The sequence below is a fragment of the Polypterus senegalus genome, chromosome 4 (assembly GCF_016835505.1).
Source record: "Polypterus senegalus isolate Bchr_013 chromosome 4, ASM1683550v1, whole genome shotgun sequence".
In the NCBI taxonomy this organism is placed as follows: Eukaryota; Metazoa; Chordata; class Cladistia; order Polypteriformes; family Polypteridae; genus Polypterus; species Polypterus senegalus.
In genome coordinates, this window is record NC_053157.1 from 112,842,880 (window position 1) to 112,870,150 (window position 27,271).

At 36.9% G+C, this 27,271-nt stretch overlaps 1 protein-coding gene across 1 annotated transcript in view; it reads right to left on the minus strand.

The window, feature by feature from the left end:
- fryl (furry homolog, like) overlaps positions 1-27,271 on the minus strand; it is a 355,547-nt gene that overhangs the window by 225,775 nt on the left and 102,501 nt on the right. Inside the window, 2 exon segments of the mRNA XM_039751183.1 lie at positions 23-115; positions 9,469-9,637. Of these exon segments, the coding sequence (XP_039607117.1) occupies positions 23-115; positions 9,469-9,637 (262 nt within the window).

Here is a 27,271-nt window from a genome sequence, read left to right on the forward strand (position 1 = left end):
CACTTTTCTTATTTCTACTTACAGCAGCTACAGGAATCAGGATTTCCACAAACAGACCAGCAAGTGCATGTTTAATGTCTTTGTCTTTAACTTCCAGAAAATACTGGGCACATTCCTGTATGCAAAATACAACACAATATCAGAATTGGTACTCTAATTTACATCAACAGGTTTGATTAATTATGGAATATTAAATAATTTCACAATAGCAAATTTGCTCACCTTAAATACCCATGACTAAATAATAAACTTGTATTTAAAATAGTATTAGTCAATTAAAGTGAAGCTACAAATCTACACTTCTTTTGAAGAGCTCTGAACAAAGTTAATATTTGTATAGCAGCAAGTCAAATTTTGAAAGGTACCAGCACCCAAAAATGAACAATAGTTAAGCACTTAAAATAAAGTCACATATTCATTTGTTCTGTTCTGTTTTAAAGATATAGAACTCAACAACAGAATGACTCACATTAACCAAATTTTTGAACTGAAGTACATACATGGAAAAGTGAACAACTACTCTTACAAAGTCAATACAATTTTCAGGAAATGTCAGTCATTAGTAAGAAACCACAAAAATTAATTTTAACAATAATAAGTTGGTAGTGAAAATTATTATAAAAGAAGAAAAGTGATGTCTGTTGTATGGAATTAGCTTAGATATGAAAGATCGGATGTTGAACGAACTAAAGTAAAATTTAGGTGTGTTGGTTAATTGCAGTTAACGCATGTGATTAATGTGTTCATTTCTGTGATTAAATTTCTTAATTCAATCCCTAAATGTGTTAATTTAATCCAGTAAATCTGACCACAGTTCACAAGCTGTTAATGAAGCAACGCTCATTAAATGATCAAAGACTATTAATAGTACTATTAATAGTACTGGCACCAGTGCTTAATTGTTTCTTGATACTGACCTTCAAGATCCATAAATACACACCACATGAACCACCCCAGTAGAAAATGTGAATGCACAAACTGCAGTCAGACTTGATGCCTTGCTCCTCCTTCACGAAATCAGATGTTAAACGATACAGACTTAAGCAACAAATTGACATTGACTTGGTCCATTACAGTGCTGGAAGCTATCAATACCCAGCCCTGACTACATTAGCTAGAAAATATTTAGCATTCGTAGCCATTACTGTCCAATGCAGTGTTGGGTATTTTGGGTGTAAGGCATTAAAATATATGTGCATTATATTGTCAAACTAAATTTTGAAGTAACAAGTAACTTAATGAAACACATTTTTAACTGCAGGAAAAATACTAGTGTTACTTGAAGAAGAAAAAACAGTCAGTGGGTCATTGTCCAACCTGCTATATCCTAACATAGGGTCACGGGGGTCTACTGAAGCCAATCCCAGCCAGCACAGGACGCAAGGCAGGAACAAATCCTGGGCAGGGTGCCAGCCCACTGCAGAGCACGCACATATACACACACACACCCCAAACACACACCAATAACACACTAGGGACAATTTAGGATCACCAATGCACCTAACCTGCATGTTTTTAGACTGTGAGAGGAAACCGGCGCACCCGGAGAAAACGGGGAGAACATGCAAACTCCACGCAGGGAGGACCCGGAAAGCGAACCCAGGTCACCTTACTGCGAGGCATCAACGCTATCATTGCGCCACTGGGCCGCCCTAAAAACAAAACAGGTATGCATTAATACGGAAGCTTAAAAAATAAAAAAATAAAAAAATGATGATAATAATAATATTATTTATCATTCAACCTTTGCTTCGCAGAAGCACTGCCTTTTTCTCCAAAGATGTTTGCTGGGGGTGTAATATCCTGTGTGTGGTGAGAGGTAAATTTAATCCACCTAGTTTAGGGTGACAGGGAGGCAGTGATCATCACAGCAGGTGTAAAGAAAGAAGAAAATATGTTGGAGGTTACATCATTCCTTTACAATACGTAATCTCACAATCATTTAGAAAAGAGTGCTGCATGCAATCCAGTAACAAGACACCTATTAATAAACTATCAATGTATTTTTAATGTGGCTGTTATCTATAGATATGTTGAAAAAGTGTGATTGAGTGGTCACAGTGGCTATTGTTTATATCATAAATCTTTGGGGGACAGGTCAGGCATGTAAAAAAGGAGTGGATGGATGTTATTAACTTAAGAGCCAATGAATGACTAAACATTATTTTCTTAATTGAGGAATACAGGAACACTACTTTTAAAATTAAAATAAGCTTTATTAGTGTTTATGTTCTACCATACCCAATACTAGAACTGACATACTAAGAACAACAAAGGCTTAAAATAAACAGCACTAAAAGCTGCATAATAAAAAGAAGATGACTGAATCCTGTTTATCTCATCATCTTGATCTGGAATGCAGTAGTAATAAATGTTGCAATATTCGTTTTTCTCTTTGGACAAGAAAATTGATAATTTTTGATTACATATATGGGTTTCATATCTCTACTAGAAAAGAGAATGAAGCAAATATTATAGTTTATAATAAGTAACTATGTTACATATTTACTTTTTTGTATGCAAAGAGTAATGTAACTAAGTTAATTTTAAAAGTAAAGCTTCCTAACACTGATCCCTTGTGAACAATTGTTTTCCGTATCTACATAAAATAAACTCTCATGCTTAAGAAACTGGCTGAATATATTGTCAGAAAATCAATAATACCTTATTTTTCACCTTCATATAATTTTGAAGATAGGATTATTTACAGAAGTGCTAGACTTGATGTGGCTCACAAAAAAAAAAAAAAATTACTTTGTGAAGTTGACTGATTTGTGTTTCACTCTTTACTTAATTGTTTCTGTTAAAAAACTGTTCAATAAAATAAATGGAATAATTTAATATGCTTAAGCAAGTGATTATTAAAACTGTTTTGCTTTAGACATTAAACACTAAGATATTTCTGCCTTATAGAAAAATATTAATATGCTTGATGAAAATACGATAAATTGTGATTAATACACAGTTAATCTTGATTCAATATTTTATTCATGTGATTAACTGAAATTAAAATGTTTAATTGTATGGCAGCATGAATTTACAAAGTTTACAGGAAGACAATTGCAGTTAAAAGTGGAAACACATCCGGTTTATTTCAGCACTTAAAACAGAAACAGTGGAATGTAACCAGTGTGAAAAACCATGGGGCCACACAATGTGTACTCCTGATAAGCAGTGTGATTATGCTAGCTGCAAAGGGTGCCTTTCCTGGAGCTGGGGGGAGGAAAAGGTTGGAGTTGTCCATCATGCCTTCTGAACCTGCAGCTACGACTAGGCTACAGTGGGGAGAAGAGTTACCAAGCCGTCAATAACAGGCGGTTTGAGCCCTATATAGGCAGCTCACTCCAGACAACTGTAGTTATAGCAGAGGGAAGAAGATGGATGTATGTGCTACCAGCTGAACTGTTTATTTGACAAAAAAGATAAGAAAAAGTCACCTGTGGGATAGTGGGAGGCATGTCTTATGTATAGGGAAGAGCAGTGAGGGCTGCAGAAAAAGAAAAGGTTGTAAAGAAAGCTGCAGAGTTTAAGGAAAGGACTTTGTAAATGATGTGAATGGAATGTGAAGGCCACAGGGAAGAAGATTGATAGTTGTAAATGTAAAAATAAACTATAAAAGAAAATAAAAAAGTACAGTTTTTTACTCTCTCTGAAAATAACAATAGGTAAGTTTTTGTACTTTTATGAAGGACTAGCAAAACACCCGCGCTTCGCAGCGGAGAAGTAGTGTGTTAAAGAAGTAATGAAAAAGAAAAGGAAACATTTTGAAAATAACGTAACATGATTGTCAATGTAATTGTTTTGTCACTGTTATGAATGTTGCTGTCGTATATATATATATATATATATATATATATATATATATATATATATATATATATATATACTGTATATATATATATATATATATATATATATATATATATATATATATATATATATATATATATATATATATATATATATATATATATATATATATATATACACTGTGTGCACAATTATTAGGCAAGTTGTATTTTGAGGATTAATTTTAATATGGAACAAACACAGTGCTATCAGTCAATCCAAAATGTTAATAAACCTGAAACCTGAATGTTTCACAACGGAAATGTGAGTGTGAACATCATCAGGGGAATACATATGTGCGCACAATTATTAGGCAACTATTAGTGTGCAGATTTATTATGCAACTAAAGGAAAATGAAAATTTTCCCATCTCACTTGTTTATTTTCATCTGTTATAGTGAGAATAATAAACAAACACCTCAAAATTTACAAATAAACATCTCTGACATTTCAAAAAATAAATCAATCAATCAATGACCAATATAGCCACCCTTCTTTCCAATAACAGTCATAAGCCTTTCCATTCATGGAGTCTGTCAGTTTCTTGATCTGTTGACGATTAGCTTTTTGTGGAGCAGTGACTACAGCCTCCCAGACACTCTTCAGAGAGGTGTATTGTTTTTCCCCGTAAATCTAGCGTTTAAGAAGTGCCCACAAGTTCTCGATAGGGTTTAGGTCAGATGAGGAAGGGGGGCCATGTCATTATTCCTTCATCTTTAAGGCCTTTACTGGCTGGCCACGCAGTGGAGAACTTCGATGCAAGTGATGGAGCATTGGCCTGCATAAAAATCATGGTCTTTTCCTGTATCACTGTTTGAAGAAAGTGTCTTGAAAAACTGGCAGTAGGTTTGGGAGTTGATTTTGAGTTCATCTTCAATGCAAAAGGTCCAACTAGCTCATCTTTAAAAAGACCAGCTCATACCAGTACCCCACCTCCACGTTGGAGTGGAGCTCTGTGCCCATTACTGATCCACAGGTCCATCCATCTGGTCCATCAAGAGTCACTCTCATCTCATCGGTCCATAAAACCTTTGAAAAATCTGTCTTCAGATATTTCTTGGCCCAGTTTTGACGTTTCAACTTATGTTTCTTGTTCAGTGGTGGCTGGGTTTCAGCCCTCCTTACCTTGGCCATGTCTTTGAGCACTGAACACCTTGTACTTCTGGGCACTCCAGGTAGGTTGCAGCTCTGGAATATGAAAGTACTGGAGGATGATGGGTTCCTGGTAGCTTCACGTTTGATTCTTCTCAAATCTTTGGCAGCTAATTTGCGTCTTTTGTTCTCAACACGTTTCTTGTGACCCTGTTGACTATTTGCAACGAAATGTTTGATGGTTCTGTGATCACTAACCAATATCTTAGCAATTCCAAAAGTGCTGCATCCCTCTGAAAGACTTTTTACAATTTTTGACTTTTCAGAGTCAGTTAAATCTCTTTTTGGCCCATTTTGCCTGAGGAAAACTAGCTGCCTAATAATTCTGCACACCTTGATATAGGGTGTTGATCTCCTTAGGCCACACCCTCCTCATTACACAAATACACATCACCTGATGTGCTTAAATCCAATAAGCATTCAAGTTAATACAGCTTGGAGTTGGAATATACGCATTAAAAATGATGATATGGTCAAAATACTCACTTGCCTAATAATTGTGCACACAGTGTATATATCTAAATCTATCTATATCTCTCTATCTAAATCTATCTATATATATCTCTATATCTATATATATCTATATATATATATCTCTATATCTCTAAATATCTCTATATCTCTATATCTAACTATATATCTCTCTCTCTATATATATATATATATATATATATATATATCTATATATATATCTATAGTATATGTATATACATACATACATAAATACATACTGTATATGTATATATAGCAAAATACCCCGCGCATCGCAGCGGCAAAGTACTGCCTTAAAAGTTTTATTAAGAAGACAATTAAACCTTTTTAAACTGAGGGAAAATATACCAATAATTATTTGTTAAGGATCTCTTTGTATACCACATTGTGAGTTCAGCTCTCCGGTTATAATATGACTTACACTTAAGCATGCAACGTACAGCTGGCCATGTGAACAGTAATCTTGTTTCAAATCTCACAGCTTGGAATGCTGTTGTCATAATCGGTTTGAGTTTCATGGTTTGTTTCAATTACGAGTAGTAATAGTAATATGACAGTATTTGTAGGACTTGTGTTGAAATGACATTCGGCATCTGTCAAGCGTTGTAAGTATACAACCAGTTTCTTCGATAACTTCACATCCAGCTTCTGAGAGTTTAAACATTCATAAACATCAAAGTGTCCACTACTGAAATCGTAACCTGTGAATCTAAGATGTTTAAGAGGCATTGGTGGTTGTCCAAAGGTGTAAAATATTTGGCCATTTCAGTATACTTGAAAGCGACAACCGAACAATTCAGTGGCAGCCATCAACTCACATGCAGATGTATAGGTGAAGGGCTTAAGCATTTCACTCTTATAGTGCTCCTGTGTAGTATAATTATCTCCTGTACCGTCATCAGTCCACACCTTGAACCTGTCCCAGTCATTCAATACATAAGACACAATTTCTTCACAGTTTCTCCAGATATCAAGAGTGGATACCTGAACAATGTAAAGTAAGTCTAAAATACCTACACAATAACTATAATTATAATAAATGAACAATAAAACAGCGGAGAAGCCGTGGATTAAATAAAAAAGCTGTAGTTATCAGCAGGGAGACGTGAATCCCGTGGCGAAGCAAGGAAGGGAATATAGAGACTGGAGCGACGGACGGCCTTATATAGGCAGGCAGCCAACAACGGGAGGCGCTGGGATGGGGACCCAATGCCGCCACACGGTAACTGAGCTGCAGGCTATGGACGATATATGTAATGTAAGTAGGATTCAGTTAGAGTTGGGAACCCGCTGTACCAAATTTCTTGAAGATGGGCCCATAAGTAACAAAGACTGTTGAAAACATCAATATGGTGGCTGACAGTGGCATCATACCACCGAAATCAGTACCAAATTTCAGCCTTCTACCTACACGGGAATTTGGGGAATTAGTGATGTTGGAAAGTTCAATATGGCGGCTGACAGTGGCGTCATACCACCGAAATAAGTACGCACATTGGTTTCGGTTAGCGCAGGGAAGCCGCCTACCAAATTTCGGAAGATGGGGCCATAAATAAGAAAGTTCAACATGGTGGACGTTGTTGACCGTTATGACCGTTACGTGTAGAATTTCAAATGAAACCTACTTAACTTTTGTAAGTAAGCTGTAAGGAATGAGCATGCCAAATTTCAGCCTTCTACCTACTCGGAAGTAGAATTAGTGACGCCGGAAAGTTCAATATGGCGGCTGACAGTGGCGTCATACCACCGAAATAAGTATGTACATTGGTTTCGGTTAGCGCAGGGAACCCGCCTACCAAATTTCGTGAAGATGGGGCCATGAATAAGAAAGTTCAACATGGTGGACATTGTTGACCGTTATGCGTAGAATTTCGAAATGAAACCTGCTTAACTTTTGTAAGTAAGCTGTAACGATTGAGCCTGCCAAATTTCAGCCTTCTACCTACTCGGGAAGTTGGAGAATTAGTGACGTTTACAAAAATTCAATATGGCGGCCGACAGTGGCGTTATACCATTGAAATAAGTATGTGCATCGGTTTCGATTAGCCACCTACCAAATTTCGTGAAGATGGGGCCATAAATAAGAAAGTTCAACATGGCGGACGTTGTCGACTGTTATCGACCATTATGACCGTTACATGTAGAATTTCAAAATGAAACCTGCTTAACTTTTGTAAGTAAGCTGTAAGGAATAAGCCTGCCAAAATTTCAGCCTTCTACTTACACGGGAAGTTGGAGAATTAGTGATGAGTCAGTCAGTCAGTGAGTGAGGGCTTTGCCTTTTATTAGTATAGATACAGTACAGTTGTATTTTTAGGTTGCAAAATAAGGACAACCTACTCTTTTATTCAAGAATAGTTCAAAGTGATTTCTGCATTAAAATAATGAAATAAAATCACTTAAAATTTTTAAAAAGAGGTTTTATTGGTTTTATTTTTTGCTATACTGAGCAGCCCTAAATTTAATCTTCATGCCATTCCCGCCCCCCCAAAAAAAGAAAAACCATATCATATCTTAAATCAAAGCCTTTTATGACCTTCAGCAGCTGGCACACCTCTCTGGAAGGACTATGGGTAATGCAAAAATGTCCCTACATGAGAACATGCACAGAACCCTACAAAGTAACTGAGTACCCAAATCTGTGAATGCTGTATTGCCATTAAACTGCACTGAGTATGCATGTATGTCTCATTATGTTCAAATTGAATCACAGGGTCATTTTACTGCTAAGTTTTCTTTATCTTTTTTTTTTTACTTAGAATCTCCATTCTGATATTGTTTGAAAGTATTACAGTGTACATTGTATGTATATACAGTCTATCTTTCCCTTCATTCTTTAAATAAATAAACTGATAAGTTGTTTAGTTTCCTTACTTTCTTCTCACTTCTCCTCATGATAATAGCCTAACTCTCTGTGATTATATATTTCAGTGTGACACTGTTGCTCGACTTTTCCAGGACAATGGAAGTCCACTATTGATGAAGACATTGTTGTTTCATGATAAAGTGGTCTTTGTAGATTACAACAAATAATATGGAGCCCTTGATGACATACCTCACTGTTTGTGCAAACAACAGTTTTTGAAATCAGTGTTCTCCATCAACTACCAGTTATTATTTCTGACTATTAAGAATAAAAGCACCAAGCCATAGTAATAGTAAAAGTTCAGCATCTGTAAAGTACTTGCACACAGAACTATTGTTATTATATGGAAAACAAGATACTAGAAAGGCTCTTGATATATTCTGCATTCACGTTATCTATTATCTTTTGGCATCACACATTCAAACTTTACAAAACTACAGTATATATCAAATAGATACAGGTCCTCAGTACTGCTGGAAGCCATGCAGTGGATAAAGTAACAAAAAAAGAAGCTCTCCTATTTACTGTAAATTGAAAAAAAAAACCCTTTTTAAATTAAGGGTCGTGTAAACTACTTAAATAATCCTCATGATTCATTGAGAGAGAAGACTCACAGAATTAACAACTTATAACTGACATAAAAAAGTAAATGCACCACAGAAGCCAAAATAACAATCTGTACCAATGTGAACTGCAATAACGGCATTTCCAAAAAAAACATGGTGGCAAGGAAAATATCAACAACATCAAAACACACATTGCTAATCGACATTTGGATAGGTTTTAAATGGATTTTTACCAATGTAGAGTGAACTCCAAGCTCTTTAAACAATGTTTTATATATATATATATATATATATATATATATATATATATATATATATATATATATATATATATATATATATATAGTAAATACCCAATCTGTGCTGATATGGAATACTGACAAATTCTTTACATATTTTGCCAGATTTTACTTAATAGTAAGTATGAAACAGAAAATGACTATTATATAAAACTTGACATATATAAAATAGACTGGAAATACATTTGCAGTGCGCATTACAATTCTTAACTAAAAATGTATATGAAATGTATGACAAAATTACCTGCATAAACTGGAAAGAAGCTTCAAAATCTTCAACAGGATACATCTTCACACGGAAGAATTTCATTCCCATTATTAGGCTGATGATACTTTGCACAACATGCGGGCTTTGTTCTTTCTGACGAAGCTCTTTTAACTCAGTCATAAACTTCTTTCGGACAGCTTGAAACCTAGAGAGGCAACATTTTTGAAAAGAGTAACAATTTGAGTATGTGTGTTAAGAAAAGAAAAATTACAAGATGTGTTGATTCTTTGCTCAGAATTTACCATTAGCAGACTTCACAAGTTACACAAAGCATCAATATTTTTGCCTGTTTCAACAAGGTTCTGTTTAGTTACAGTATGAGCTGCTAAGCACTAACTAGTTGCTATTAATAGTCTATATAGCAATTATTTTTATCAAAATACATATATACTTGGTATAATCTATACTAATAAAAGGCAAAGCCCTCACTGAATCACTCACTCACTCACTGACTCATCACTAATTCTCCAACTTCCCATATAGGTAGAAGGCTGAAATTTGGCAGGCTCATTCCTAACAGCTTACTTACAAAAGTTGGGCAGGTTTCATTTCGAAATTCTACGCATAATGGTCATAACTGGAACCTATTTTTTCGTCCATATACTATAAAAGACATCTGCTCGATGGCCGTGGGAGGCGGAGTTAGTGCCTGCCCATATAAGGCCGTCCGTCAGCAGCAATCCAATAGAAACACTGCCGCTAAATATTCACAGGTAAAGGACTGTGCTTATGCAGACGAAAATGAAATGGTCAGGATGGTGTTTGGCACAAACTCAGCGAAACTGCGAGAGAAACTTTTAAGTGCCGGGTCTTAGCTAACATTAAATACAGCCGTGGACATCGCACAAGTTGGCACCAGCACAGCTGGGAACCTTCAATGCATGTACACCGAGCGGCTCACGTGAACTGACGCAGTGCACAGACAAAAAGCAACAGTTCCAAAAAGTGCTGAACAAAAACCAAATTACACAATTGAGTAGGCAGCAAAAAAATATGAAGCGTCTGACGCACTTATGAATATGCTTGTATGTAACTACTACGGAAACCAAGCACACGGTGGAAAAAGTCAATGTCCCGCTAAAGGAAGACAGTGTAAAAAAAAAAAAACCCGTGCATGCAGTGTGTCACATCTCACATAAAGAGGAAGACGAGCTGTTTATTGATGCAGTAAGAAATGAATTGATGAATGAAACCTGTTATCTTAACAACGATTGACAAACACGGAATGTAACTTGAACACAACACATCCTACAAATACGAACCTGATTAAAAGAAATAATGATAATCAAATCCTTGATGACAGCAACACTCATAACACTCACAAAACAATTACTGTATATTGACAATCATGTTACGTTATTTTTAACATGTTCCCTTTTCATTTTCATAATTTCTTTAACACACTACTTCGCCGCTGCGAAGCGCGAGTGTATATATATATATATATATATATATATATATATATATATATCTATATATCTATATACACATATATATATATATATATATATATATATATATATATATATATATATCTATATATATATATATATATATATATATATATATATATATATCGATCTAAACACTCACAAAATAGACAAACCACACGTTAGCAATGGAAGAGCTTCACCTCTAGCACCGACGTCCGATTCGAGAGGGTGCACTGAGTATGTACTGATGATCCCAAAATTAGGCGAAACACGTGTTTGTACTCTTTGCATTATTTCACAGTAAAACTATTTCAATATTATATATATATACACACATATATATATACATATCCATATATATATATATATATATATATATATATATATATATATATATATATATATATATATATATATATATATATACATATACATATACATATCCATATATATATATACACATACATATATATCAGCGCTTCCCGATTCATTTTACCCTCGCATCCCCTTGGTTTGAGACGTATGAAAAATATGCGGTTAACGCAGAAAGACAGATCACCAATTGAAGCATTATGAATAATGGATACTTTATTCGCCATCAATGATTGTTGGTAAAGCCATAGTCACTGTAATCATTAGATGAACGGTAAAAAAGTAAGAGCGAGGGGAGGGTGACTTATTGATGCACGCAGGCGAAACCACAATAGCACGCGAGCTCGATGTAGTGCGCGTCAACTCGATCTGAATTGCGTGATCACATTGGAAAAAATATATCTTTTTCAAGTTCTATTTAGTCGACACAAATATCTTTGGTTGGAATGTAAGGCGAATTTACTCTTTACATTTCTATGGTGAAGAAAAATGTATGCAATGATGCCTACGTTTAACTTACATTCCTACCAAAGACATTTCTGTCGACAAAATAAAAATTCCTTCTATTTAAAATTTAAATAGAACTTGAACAGATACGATAGTTCATAATATCCACGCCGATTTGCACGTGAGAGCGGGAGTAATCCATTTTAACAAGCAGCGTATTGCACTGATACGAAATAGCCTGCCCATTTATTTATTTAGGAATGGATAAATAAAGATTTTGTACAAATAATGTTTTTAATTTTTCTTCCTTGATGATTCCAAATACGAACCTAATTGCAAGAAATAATGATAATCAAATCCTTGATGACAGCAACACTCATGACGGTCACAAAACTATTACTTTGACAATCTTGTTATGTTTTTTTTAAAATGTTTCCTTTTCTAAGCACAAGCACAGCTGAGAAGCTTCGATGCATGTACTCCATAATACGTTAAAAAAATAACGCATTTAATCACACTTTCAATTCCAAGCAAAGGGGAACTTTTGTCAATGCATGATTTCCTGGTACATCGATTACATTGATACACACATCAGAGCTACAAAAATATTAGAGTCGGAATAAAGCGCGTTCCTAGGACTGATCGGAGAAAAATTTCATTTCAAAAGACTACCCGACGGAAGACTTGATAAAAGCATGGTTTTGTGCACACTGAAAAGCAAGCAAAATTAGATGCATTACAGAAAGCGGACTTTGTGGCTCTTACTGGGGATCGTTGGACTTCCGTGACCGTTAGTAATTCTAATTACATCTAATTACAAAATGTTCAATGATCACACTGTTTTAGCCTAATGTACAAAATAATTTTGGCTAAGGTTACTCAGAGATTAAAGGTGAAGCTGGTCAAATTACCTTTTATTTTCCTACCTTATTTTTTTAAGAAGAAAAACTTCACTTTATGTTGAAATTTTTTTATTATTATTTAAAGACAATACCATTCTGAAAATGTACTTAAAGTACTTAAAATACCACTTTATTTTTAAGTCTGGCCAATTTTAGCAAGGGATGATATTTTTGTTTCTATTTAGAATTGAAATGCAATTTAAAAGCATTTTTTCAGAAATTAAAAGAGTTGAGTTTACAATATTCATGTCCATGTTTTTTATTTGATTCTGTCATCCACTAAAACGCTTTTAAATAAAAAAAAAAAAAAAATTGCGATTTGGGGCAAATTTTCATGTGTGATTACATACAATTAATCAAGATTAATTATTACACAGCCTCTAATTAATTAGATTAATTTTTTTAATCAAGTCCACCCCTAATATATATATATATATATATATATATATATATATATATATATATATATATATATATATATATATAAATAAATATATAAATATATATATATATATATATACACTGCTCAAAAGAAGTAAAGGAACACTTTTTAATCAGAGTATAGCATAAAGTCAATGAAACTTATGGGATATTAATCTAGTCAGTTAAGTAGCAGAGGGGGTTGTTAATCAGTTTCAGCTCAACAATGAGATGACCACCAAAAAAGGAATGGTTTAACAGGTGGAGGCCACTGATATTTTTCCCTCCTCATCTTTTCTGACTGTTTCTTCACTAGTTTTGCATTTGGCTACAGTCAGTGTCACTACTGGTAGCATGAGGCGATACCTGGACCCTACAGAGGTTGCACAGGTAGTCCAACTTCTCCAGGATGGCACATCAATACGTGTCATTGCCAGAAGGTTTGCTGTGTCTCGCTGCACAGTCTCAAAGGCATGGAGGAGATTCTAGGAGACAAGCAGTTACTCTAGGAGAGCTGGAGAGGGCCATAGAAGGTCCATAACCCATCAGCGGGACCAGTATCTGCTCCTTTGGGCAAGGAGGAACAGGATGAGCACTGCCAGAGCCCTACAAAATGACCTCCAGCAGGCCACTGGTGTGAATGTCTCTGACCAAACAATCAGAAACCGACTTCATGAGGGTTGCCTGAGGGCCCAAATGTCTACTGCGCCCTGTGCTCACTGCACAGCACCGGGGAGCTCAATTGGCATTTGCCATAGAATACCAGAATTGGCAGGTGCACCACTGGCGTCCTGTGCTTTTCACAGATGAGAGCAGGTTCACCCCGAGTATATGTGAAAGACTTGAAAGGGTCAGGAGAAGCCGTGGAGAATATTATGCTGCCTGTAACATCGTTTAGCATGACTGGTTTGGTGGTGGGTGAGTGATGATCTTGGAGGCATATCCATGGGCCGACTCACAGACCTCTACAGGCTAGACAACGGCATCTTGACTGCTATTAGGTATCAGGATGAAATCCTTGGACCCATTGTCAGACCCTACGCTGGTGCAGTAGGTCCTGGTTTCCTCCTAATGCACGACAATGACCGGCCTCATGTGGCAAGAGTATGCAGGCAGTACCTGGAGGGTGAAGGAATTGAAACAATTGAATGGCCTTCACGATCCCCTGACTTAAACCCAATAGAACATCTGTGGGACATTATGTTTCGGTCCATTAGGCGCCAGGTTGCTCCTCAGACTGTACAACAGCTCAGGGATGCCCTCATACAGATCTGGGAGGAAATGCCACAAGACACCATCCGTCGTCTCATTAGGAGCATGCCCCGACGTTGTCAAGCATGCATACAAACTCGTAGGGGCCACACAAGATACTGAAAAGCATTTTGAGTAGCAGAAATAACGTTTTTGAAAAAATGTACTAGCCTACCACATCTTCATTTCACTCTGATTTTAGGGTGTCTACACAGTTGAGCCCTCTGTAGGCAGAAAACTTATTTCCATGCATCCTTTTGTTCCTAAGACATTGCCCTGTCGTAATTTGTATAGATATCCAATTTCCTATTGAGATCTGATGTATCTAATGTGTTTCTTTAAAGTGTTCCTTTAATTTTTGTGAGCAGTGTATATATATATATATATATATATATATATATATATATATATATATATATATATATATATATATACACACACACACACACACAGTGGTGTGAAAAACTATTTGCCCTCTTTCTGATTTCTTATTCGTTTGCATGTTAGTCACACAAAATGTTTCTGATCATCAAACACATTTAACCATTAGTCAAATATAACACAAGTAAACACAAAATGCAGTTTTAAATGATGGATTTTATTATTTAGGGAGAAAAAAAATCCAAACCTACATGGCCCTGTGTGAAAAAGTAATTGCCCCCTGAACCTAATAACCGGTTGGGCCACCCTTAGCAGCAATAACTGCAATCAAGCGTTTGCGATAACTTGCAATGAGTCTTTTACAGCGCTCTGGAGGAATTTTGGCACATTCATCTTAGCAGAATTGTTGTAATTCAGCTTTATTTGAGGGTTTTCTAGCATGAACCGCCTTTTTAAGGTCATGCCATAGCATGTCAATTGGATTCAGGTCAGGACTTTGACTAGGCCACTCCAAAGTCTTCATTTTGTTTTTCTTCAGCCATTCAGAGGTGGATTTGCTGGTGTGTTTTGGGTCATTGTCCTGTTGCAGCACCCAAGATCGCTTCAGCTTGAGTTGACGAACAGATGGCCGGACATTCTCCTTCAGGAATTTTTGGTAGACAGTAGAATTCATGGTTCCATCTATCACAGCAAGCCTTCCAGGTCCTGAAGCTGCAAAACAACCCTGTTGTTTACTGTTGGTATGATGTTCTTTTTCTGAAATGCTGTGTTCCTTTTACGCCAGATGTAACGGGACATTTGCCTTCCAAAAAGTTCAACTTTTGTCTCATCAGTGCACAAGGTATTTTCCCAAAAGTCTTGGCAATCATTGAGATGTTTCTTAGCAAAATTGAGACGAGCCCTAATGTTCTTTTGCTTAACAGTGGTTTGCGTCTTGGAAATCTGCCATGCAGGCCGTTTTTGCCCAGTCTCTTTCTTATGGTGGAGTCGTGAACACTGACCTTAATTGAAGCAAGTGAGGCCGGCAGTTCTTTAGACGTTGTCCTGGGGTCTTTTGAGACCTCTCGGATAAGTCGTCTCTGCGCTCTTGGGGTACTTTTGGTCGGCCGGCCACTCCTGGGAAGGTTCACCACTGTTCCATGTTTTTGCCATTTGTGGATAATGGCTCTCACTGTGGTTCGCTGGAGTCCCAAAGCTTTAGAAATGGCTTTATAACCTTTACCAGACTGATAGATCTCAATTACTTCTGTTCTCATTTGTTCCTGAATTTCTTTGGATCTTGGCATAATGTCTAGCTTTTGAGGTGCTTTTGGTCTACTTCTCTGTGTCAGGCAGCTCCTATTTAAGTGATTTCTTGATTGAAACAGGTGTGGCAGTAATCAGGCCTGGGGGTGGCTACGGAAATTGAACTCAGGTGTGATACACCACAGTTAGGTTATTTTTAACAAGGGGCAATTACTTTTCACACAGGGCTATGTAGGTTTGAATTTTTTTTCTCCCTAAATAATAAAAACCATCATTTAAAAAACTGCATTTTGTGTTAACTTGTGTTATATTTGACTAATGGTTAAATGTGTTTGATGATCAGAAACATTTTGTGTGACAAACATACAAAAGAATAAGAAATCAGGAAGGGGGCAAATAGTTTCTCACACCACTGTATATATATATGATGTGGAGGTACCAAATTCTAATATTTTATTCAGAATAGAACATAAATCACGGAACAAAAGTTTAAACTGAGAAAATGTATCATTTTAAGGGAAAAATGTTGATTCAGAATTTCATGGTGTCAACAAATCCCAAAAAACTTGGGACAAGGCCATTTTCACCACTGTGTGGCATCTCCCCTTCTTCTTACAACACTCAACAGGCGTCTGGGGACCGGGAGACCAGTTTCTTAAGTTTAGAAATAGGAATGCTCTCCCATTCTTGTCTAATACAGGCCTCTAACTGTTCAATCGTCTTGGGCCTTCTTTGTCGCACCTTCCTCTTTATGATGCCAAATGTTCTCTATAGGTGAAAGATATGGACTGCAGACTGGCCATTTCAGTACCCGGATCCTTCTCCTACGCAGCCATGATGTTGTGATTGATGCAGAATGTGGTCTGGCATTATCTTGTTGAAAAATGCAGGGTCTTCCCTGAAAGAGATGACGTCTGGATGGGAGCATATGTTGTTCTAGAACCTGAATATATTTTTCTGGATTGATGGTGCCTTTCCAGACATGCAAGCTGCCCATGCCACACGCACTCATGCAACCCCATACCATCAGAGATGCAGGCTTCTGAACTGACCGTTGATAACAACTTGGGTTGTCCTTGTCCTCTTTGGTCCGGATGACATGGCGTCCCAGATTTCCAAAAAGAACTTCGAATAGTGACTCGTCTGACCACAGAACAGTCTTCCATTTTGCCACACTCCATTTTAAATGATCCCTGGCCCAGTGACAACGCCAGAGCTTGTGGATCTTGCTTAGAAATGGCTTCTTCTTTGCACTGTAGAGTTTCAGCTGGCAACGGCGGATGGCACGGTGGATTGTGTTCACTGACAATGGTTTCTATTAGTATTCCTGAGTCCATTCTGTGATTTCCTTTACAGTAGCAATCCTGTTTGTGGTGCAGTGTCGTTTAAGGTCCCGGAGATCACGGGCATCCAGTATGGTTTTACGGCCTTAACCCTTATGCACAGAGATTGTTCCAGATTCTCTGAATCTTCGGATGATGTTATGCACAGTTGATGATGATAGATGCAAAGTCTTTGCAAATTTTCGCTGGGTAACACCTTTCTGATATTGCTCCACTTGGCTTCTGAGAGACACTGTGAGAAGCTCTTTTTATACCCAATCATGTTGCCAATTGACCTAATTAGTGTTTATTGGTCTTCCAGCTCTTCGTTTAGCTCAAATTTACTTTTTCCAGCCAGTTTTGTCACTGTTGTGAGTGATGAGTGTTGCTGTCATATATATATATACTAGCAGAATACCCGCGCTTCGCAGCGGAGAAGTAGTGTGTTAAAGAAGGTACAAAAAGAAAAGGAAAAATTTTAAAAATAACGTAACATGATTGTTAATGTAATTGTTTTGTCATTGATATGAGTGTTGTTCTCATATCTATCTATATATCTATATATCTATATATCTATATATCTATATATCTATATATCTATATCTATACTACTTGGCAGCGAGAAGTAGTGTGTTAAAGAAGGAAGAGAAAGAAAAGGAAACATTTTGAAAATAACGTAACATGATTGTCAATGTAATTGTTTTGTCACTGTTATGAGTGTCGCTGTGATATATATATATATATATATATATATATAGCAAAATACCAGCTTCACAGCGATGTCATGTGTTTAAGAAGTTATGAAAAGAAAAGGAAACATTTTAAAATAATGTAACATGATTGTCAAAGTAATTGTTTTGTGTATTTGGCGGCAGCGTCACAAAGTTGTTTTCGTAGCTGCATCAGAAAATGTACCACGACGCCTGACACGCCTCCTTTTACTGTTTTCTCAAAGCTTGGATTGCTGCTGTCATATATATATATATATATATATATACACACACACACACACATACATATATACACATACATATCTTCATATCTACATATCTACATATACATATCTACATATACACACATATATATACATACCTATCTACATCATATATACACACACATATATATAATTTGTGTGTGTGTATGTATGTATGTATGTATGTATGTATGTATGTATGTATGTATGTATATATATATATATATATATATATATATATATATATATATATATATATATATATATATATATATATATATATAATGTAGATAGGGGTGTGTGTGTGTATATATATATATCTACAGTGGTGTGAAAAACTATTTGCCCCCTTCCTGATTTCTTATTCTTTTGCATGTTTGTCACACAAAATGTTTCTGATCATCAAACACATTTAACCATTAGTCAAATATAACACAAGTAAATACAAAATGCAGTTTTAAATTATGGTTTTTATTATTTAGGGAGAAAAAAAAATCCAAACCTACATGGCCCTGTGTGAAAAAGTAATTGTCCCCTGAACCTAATAACTGGTTGGGCCACCCTTAGCAGCAATAACTGCAATCAAGCGCTTTGCGATAACTTGCAATGAGTCTTTTACAGCTCTGGAGGAATTTTGGCCCACTCATCTTTGCAGAATTGTTGTAATTCAGCTTTATTTGAGGGTTTTCTAGCATGAACCGCCTTTTTAAGGTCATGCAATAGCATCTCAATTGGATTCAGGTCAGGACTTTGACTAGGCCACTCCAAAGTCTTCATTTTGTTTTTCTTCAGCCATTCAGAGGTGGATTTGCTGGTGTGTTTTGGGTCATTGTCCTGTTGCAGCACCCAAGATCGCTTCAGCTTGAGTTGAAGAACAGATGGCCGGACATTCTCCTTCAGAATTTTCTGGTAGACAGTAGAATTCATGGTTCCATCTATCACAGCAAGCCTTCCAGGTCCTGAATGAGCAAAACAAACCCAGACCATCACACTACCACCACCATATTTTACTGTTGGTATGATGTTCTTTTTCTGAAATGCTGTGTTCCTTTTACGCCAGATGTAACGGGACATTTGCCTTCCAGAAAGTTCAACTTTTGTCTCATCAGTCCACAAGGTATTTTCCCAAAAGTCTTGGCAATCATTGAGATGTTTCTTAGCAAAATTGAGACGAGCCCTAATGTTCTTTTCGCTTAACAGTTTTTTGCGTCTTGGAAATCTGCCATTCAGGCCGTTTTTGCCCAGTCTCTTTCTTATGGTGGAGTCGTGAACACTGACCTTAATTGAGGCAAGTGAGGCCTGCAGTTCTTTAGACGTTGTCCTGGGGTCTTTTGTGACCTCTCAGATGAGTCGTCTCTGCGCTCTTGGGGTAATTTTGGTCGGCCAGCCACTCCTGGGAAGGTTCACCACTGTTCCATGTTTTTGCCATTTGTGGATAATGGCTCTCACTGTGGTTCGCTGGACCCAAAGCTTTAGAAATGGCTTTATAACCTTTACCAGACTGATAGATCTCAATTACTTCTGTTCTCATTTGTTCCTGAATTTCTTTGGATCTTGGCATGATGTCTAGCTTTTGAGCTGCTTTTGGTCTACTTCTCTGTGTCAGGCAGCTCCTATTTAAGGGATTTCTTCATTGAAACAGGTGTGGCAGTAATCAGACCTGGGGTGGCTACGGAAATTGAACTCAGGTGTGATACACCACAGTTAGGTTATTTTTGAACAAGGGAGCAATTACTTTTTCACACAGGGCCATGTAGGTTTGGATTTTTTTTCTCCCTAAATAATAAAACCATCATTTAAAAACTGCATTTTGTGTTTACTTGTGTTATATTTGACTAATGGTTAAATGTGTTTGATGATCAGAAACATTTTGTGTGACAAACATGCAAAAGAATAAGAAATCAGGAAGGGGGCAAATAGTTTTTCACACCACTGTACACATACATACATATATATACACATATATATACTTGTGTGTATGTTTGTATGTGTCTATATGTGTGTGTATAGCTTTGGTCACTGAGTGCAAGGGAAAAATAATAAAATATAGTCTATAAGTTATTAAACAGTAAAACATTAACGCTTTAAGAAGTACAGGTACATTGAGCACTACTGGAGTGGTTGGGTAAACTACATTTTAAAGACTGTGTAACACAACAGGTAAGTAACTAACAGCAGCTAAAATATATATGGATCATCTCTCGGTAGTAGATCCCTTTTGAAAGGCGCTACACGACGGCTGTGGTATAGAAATTACATTTTCTATGTGAACGCTCAAATTTGTGCCTCTGGTAATGTGCCTTACCGGCATTTAAAGAAAATTAGTTTTGTGTCCTCTGCACTGTTAAGAGAGAAAGGCTTTGGTTTGGGATAAAAGGTGTAAAGAAAGGAAAGTTGCCTTTTCTTTTATATAGTATAGAGATGTGTGTTCGCTGACGCTATGATCGCCTTTTGGGGACAGTCGCGTGGGTCTTGTGTAGACTGGTGAGACGTCCCTGCCATTAATCAGCTGTGATGGCACTGTCAGTCCTCCACTCGTGTGCGTGTCTTCATAATCCGAGGTGAGACCTCATAATCGTATCATGCAAAAGAAAGTGTGAATCGCCTTAATATTATTTTTCCGTGGTGTAGAAAAGGGGTCCCGTGTTTGCACTTGTCTGGGCTATAGCGCAGGGGGAGGATGAAAAAATTAAAAGTGCTCACTTTGACTTAAGGCAGAAGCGCAGTCAGCGCCTCAAAGGCCGGCACAGCTATGCGCAGCGCTGGCTGCTCGACTTTTGCTGGGCAGGAGACCCCAGTTTTGCAGACACGCTCATGATATCAAAAGTCTCAGCCTTTGGAGGTCATTCATATATTATATATATAGCAAAATCCCGCTACCGAGCGGAGAAGTAGTGTGTTAAAGAAGTAATGAAAAGAAAAGGAAACATTTTAATAATAACGTAACATGATTGACATTGTCATGAGTGTTGCTGTCATATATATGCCTGCCTAAATAAGTCACCCTCGCTTTGCTCTTACTTTATTTACCGTTCATTTAATCATGGCTATTGGCGAAAAATTATAAAATGGAAGGAGGATGGCTTTACCAAAACAATTATTGATGGCTAATCGATTATTCATAAAGCTTGAATTGGTGATGTTTTTCTGTGTTAACCTCATATTTTTCAGACTTCTTCTCAAACTAAGGTGGTGCGAGGGTAAAATGAATCGGGATGCGCTGATCAATGTAATCGTGTACCAGGAAATCATGCATTGACAAAAGCTCCCTTTGCTTGTAATGCAAAGTGTGATTAAATGCATTATTTTTAGCGCGTTATGGAGCACATGCATGAAGCTTCTCAGCTGTGCTTGTGCTAAGAAAAGGAAAGATTTTAAAAATAACGTAACACGATTGTCAATGTGACCTTTTGTAAGTAGTGCCTGGAGGATTCAGTGTGGAGAAACTCGAGAGATAGCGTGTGTATTAAGTTGTGGATTTTTCTGTGAGTATTTGGTGGCAGTCTGACGGTTGCTTCGAAGACGGCATTAGCCGGAGCTCAGCTCAGACCGAAATTAGATGAATGGGAGGGAGATGATGACGTGACTCCCCACCGCCTTTAACTGTCAATCCCCACAAACACAGTCTCGGAATTTGCATAAGCACACCCCTTCACCTACAATTTTAACTTAGTTACAAAGTGATCAAAACTCTCGTTTATATCCTGCGTCCTCTCATTAAACTTGTATCCCGCATTACCTGTGGGCATGTGAAACGCCAGCGGTAGCCTGTCTATGAACTTAATTTAAAGTTTAGGTTTACACCTTTCTTTCTTTCCGAGGCAGCAACACTCATGAATATGGTAGTATATGTCACTCGCCGCTTCTTATTGTTTTTCGCTGCCTTCTCAATTATATAATGCATGTTTTCTTAAGCGCTTTTTGGAGGTCTTCCTGGTTTTCTACGCACTGCGTTGACAATCAGTTCATGATTACGTGGGAGGCGTGATGATGTCACACGAAACTCCCCCCACGTCATTCCAGCTCAACTCCATTACAGTTAATGGAGAAAAATACCTTCCAGTTATGACCATTAGGCGTAGAATTTCGAAATGATATATATATATATATATATATACACACTAGCAAAATACCCGCGCCTCACAGCGGCAAATTACTGCTTTAAAATTTTAAATAATAAACTGAGGGAAAATGTACCAATAATTATTTGTTAAGGATCTCTTTGTATACCACATTGTCAGTTCAGCCTCTGGTTGTAATGTGACCAAGCTGTGAGCTGAGCTTACTCTTGAGCATGCAACGTATAGTTGGCCATGTGAAAAGCAATCTTGCCTCAAATCAATGCCAAACTTTTGTAGGGTCTGTCCCTGAGGCTTATTAATTGTCATCGCAAAGGAGAGCCTTACTGGAAATTGAAGGCGTTTGAATTGAAATGGGAGATCAGAGGGTATAACGGGGATGCGAGGAATAAAAACTCTCTCCCCTGAGCCACCGCCAGTAAAAATAGTTGCCTCAATTAGGTTCTTTTGCAGGCATGTGACCTGAAGTCTCATGCCATTACAAAGTTTTGGTGGCTGTAAGTTTCTCAGTAACATTATTAGTGCCCCAACCTTCAAAATTAGATTATGGTCAGGAGTGCCTGGAGGATTCAGAGTGTGGACCGAGCTGCAGGCTATGGACGTATATATGTACTGTATGTAAGTAGGATTCAGTTAACAATGGGAACTCGCGTACCAAATTTCTTGAAGATGGGCCCATTAAGTAACAAAGACCGCTGGAAAGTTCAATATGGCGGCCGACAGTGGTGTCATACCATCGAGATAAGTACATACATCGGTTTCGGTTAGCGCAGGGAAGCCGCCTACCAAATTTCGTGAAGATGGGGCCATAAATAAGAAAGTGTAACATGGCGGACATTGTCGACCGTTATGACCATTACGCGTAGATTTTCGAAATGAAACCCTGCTTAACTTTTGTAAGTAAGCTGTAAGGAATGAGCCTGCCAAATTTCAGCCTTCTACCTACACGGGAAGTTGGAGAATTAGTTATGAGTGAGTGAGTGAGGGTTTTGCCTTTTATTAGTATAAATGTATCAGTGTATGTATATATGTGTGTGAGTGTGTGTGTATATATATTTTATATATATAGCAATATCTATCTATCTATCTATCTTATATACAGTATATATATATACAGTATATATATATATATATATGTTTATATATGTGTGTGTGTATTTATATATATGTATTTGTGTGTATATATGTGTGTGTATGTATGTATGTGTATATATGTAGATATATATGTATGTATATATGTGTGAGTGTATATATATGTGTATATGTATATATATATATATATATATGTATATGTTTATGTGTGTGTGTGTGTAAATATATATATATATATGACAGCAACACTCATCACTCACAACAGTGCCAAAACAATTACATTGACAATCATGTTACGTTATTTTCAAAATGTTTCCTTTTCTTTTCATTGCTTCTTTAACACACTACTTCTCAGAAGCTCGGGTATTTTGCTAGTCTATATATATATATATATATATATATATATATATATATATATATATATATATATATATATATATATATATATATATATATATATATATATATGAATATACATGGTTTTGGCACCAAGCGCTTTTTCCAACCTAGAAGACGTCTCTTGAGATCCGTTTAAGCGCCTCGTTGACTGCATGTCTTCCAAGATAGTTTCAATACCCATTTCCTGCACGAGTCATCTCCCTTTTATGAGTGACTGTGTTAGTGGCCGTGCCATAAGTCTTTGAACGCACTGAATACTTGTAACTGATGTCGCCCGTCGGCTACTTTCGACAGTGAACGGAAGCAATTGTCGAGTAACAAAAATTATTTGTAAGTGATTTCGCATTGAAGAAATAGTAAAAACTTGATCACTTGGTTCAATACCTAAAGAAATACACACAGCAAATGCAATTTGAGAATACACCAGAATCTCTATGATTTAATTATTGCTGTGTGTCTTCATAAACTGTGCGAGGTTTGTAGGGAAACAAAGCATGAAGAAAACGAAGCTGCTCTTCGGTGAAGTTGAAATTTTTTATCAGCGTTTAAACTGTCATAGACGTGAATTACAGCACCATCATAATAGGTACATACCCAGTGAGTCACTCGTTCAGTAGCTGCAGAAGGTAACATTTGAATATGTTTTGCATTTTGTGGAATGGGGATTATAGTTATGTCAGGAGTCCACATTAGCAAAACCTCTTGAGGTTGGAAAATTGTATGCGCAGCTAAACTTTCGTTGAATTTGCTCATGTGATCTGTTGATAAATAATGTTTATTTACCAACTCATTCATTGCAAAATCTTACAGTGGTAAGATCACTCCTTCCATAACACTAAACACAAACACTAAGTAGAAACTAACACTAAAAAACGACAACACCGCCAGTAAGAACACTAAATGAGATAAAGTAAAAGTCTACTAAACTTCTTTATTATAACTGCTTTATTGTAGCAGGTGAGGGGACGCTGGTGCACGCTTGTTGTTGCCGCTCCTCCTGTTAGCAACACTTTTGCACAATTGCCTTAATACTGCACTTTCTTACACTTGTTTTATTTCGTTTATTGTACGTATAGTTCGTGGATACAGCTGACTCTAATTGCATGGATTTGGCTTAATATTTACAGATTTTATGGACTCCACTTTACTGGGAACAGCTGAGTCTGTGGATCACGGGACAAGACCTATGAACATTTCTTTGTACGTGGCGATCTAATACCACCTCGGGATGATCTTTCTCCGTGATTATATTTGCTATGCTGATCTGCTCCCGTTTCATCTTACAGTCCTCTATGACCGGGAACTGATCTGATGTTCATACTAACCTGGCTTATGGCTCCGGGGCGATCACGCCTGAAATTACCAAGCATTACTGTTTATGGCTGTGTATTGGACCATCCAAATCCTGCTTCCTCCTCCTGCTGTGCTTTCTTTCGCCGCTCACCTACGTCACCACACCCACCTGTCCTACCGGCTCCGCTGTGCTGTGCTGCTTCTACACTGCTATCAGCTAAGTATCACTCACTATTTTAGCGCTTTGAGTACTGAGTAAAGCACTATATAAATGTAATGAATTATTATTATTTAATATTAAACACTAAAGTACAAAAATGAAGTAGAAAATTACAGTAAACCGCAACACCGCCGAGTACACTGTCACACCGCGTCTACTAAACACTAAGAAACACTAAGGAGAAACACTAAAGGAAAAAATACTATTCAGTAAGTACCGCGTCTACTAAACAGTAAATCAGTAAAGGAGAAAGGACTAAACACTAAGGAAAAAGAACGGCAAAACTGCGTCAGCTGCGGAGCTCAGCTCTGGGCGAAATGAAGTGAATGAAAAGGGGAGATAATCACGTGACTCCCCCTCCCGCCTTGACTCTCAATCCCTCCACAAACACAGTCTCTCGGATCCCAACTCTCCTTTATATGTACAGATGTGTGTGTATATATATATATATATATATATATATATATATATATATATATATATATACATACACATACATATATATATATATATACATACACACACACACTGAGTGGAAAAAAAACACACCAAAATGTTTTTCATCACATCTTCAACAATAGTCGGCCGATTTTGATAAAATTTGGAACATTGTATAAATTTGTGTCAAAGCCTGGTCAAAGCAGTATAAGATCTTACTTATTTATAAATTTGGTTGCCATGGATACGTGCGAACGCATGAGCGATAAAGTTTGTAAACAAGTTTGACCCTTGCTAAATTTGCAGATAAAAATGGGTTTCAGTACAGAAGACCGAAACACGAAGACTTAAGTTCAATAAGCTAGTGCAGCGATGTTGTTTGTTTGATGTGAGTAATTAATACAACTGTTGTTGGAAAACATATTACATACACTTTGTATCAAACATTAAGTAAATCAGCCGACTATTGTTGAAGATGTGATGAAAAACACAAGGAAAGAAAGGCACAGGAAATGTGAGCCCTGGACTTTGGGGAATCAGTGCAAGAGGCACTGGTGTTTGGGTTGCACGTGACGTTAATTTGTAAATAGTGTAAATAAATAGTGTGTGGTGATGAACAATATGTTTTCCGTCTGTGTGTGTCCGGGTCAAAGTTCACTATATTATATATATATATATATATATATATATATATATATATATATATATATATATATATATATATATATATATATATATACACACATATATATACATATACATACATACATATATACATACACACACACAGTGGGATGCAAAAGTTTTGGCAACCTTGTTAATAGTCATTATTTTCCTGTATAAATCGTTGGTTGTTACGATAAAAAATGTCAGTTAAATATATCATATAGGAGACACACACAGTGATATTTGAGAAGTGAAATTAAGTTTATTGGATTTACAGAAAGTATGCAATAATTGTTCAAACAAAATCAGGCAGGTGCATAAATTTGGGCACTGTTGTCATTTTATTGATTCCAAAACTTTTAGAACTAATTATTGGAACTCAAATTGGCTTGGTAAGCTCAGTGACCCCTGACCTACATACACAGGTGAATCCTATAATGAGAAAGAGTATTTACGGGGGTCAATTGTAAGTTTCCCTCCTCCTTTAATTTTCTCTGAAGAGTAGCAACATGGGGGTCACAAAACAACTCTCAAATGACCTGAAGACAAAGATTGTTCACCATCATGGTTTAGGGGAAGGATACAGAAAGCTGTCCCAGAGATTTAAGCTGTCTGTTTCCACAGTTAGGAACATATTGAGGAAATGGAAGACCACAGGCTCAGTTCAAGTTAAGGCTCGAAGTGGCAGACCAAGAAAGATTTTGGATAGACAGAAGCGACGAATAGTGAGAACAGTCAGAGTCAACCCACAGACCAGCACCAAAGACCTACAACATCATCTTGCAGCAGATGGAGTCACTGTGTATCGTTCAACCATTCGGCGCACTTTACACAAGGAGATGCTGT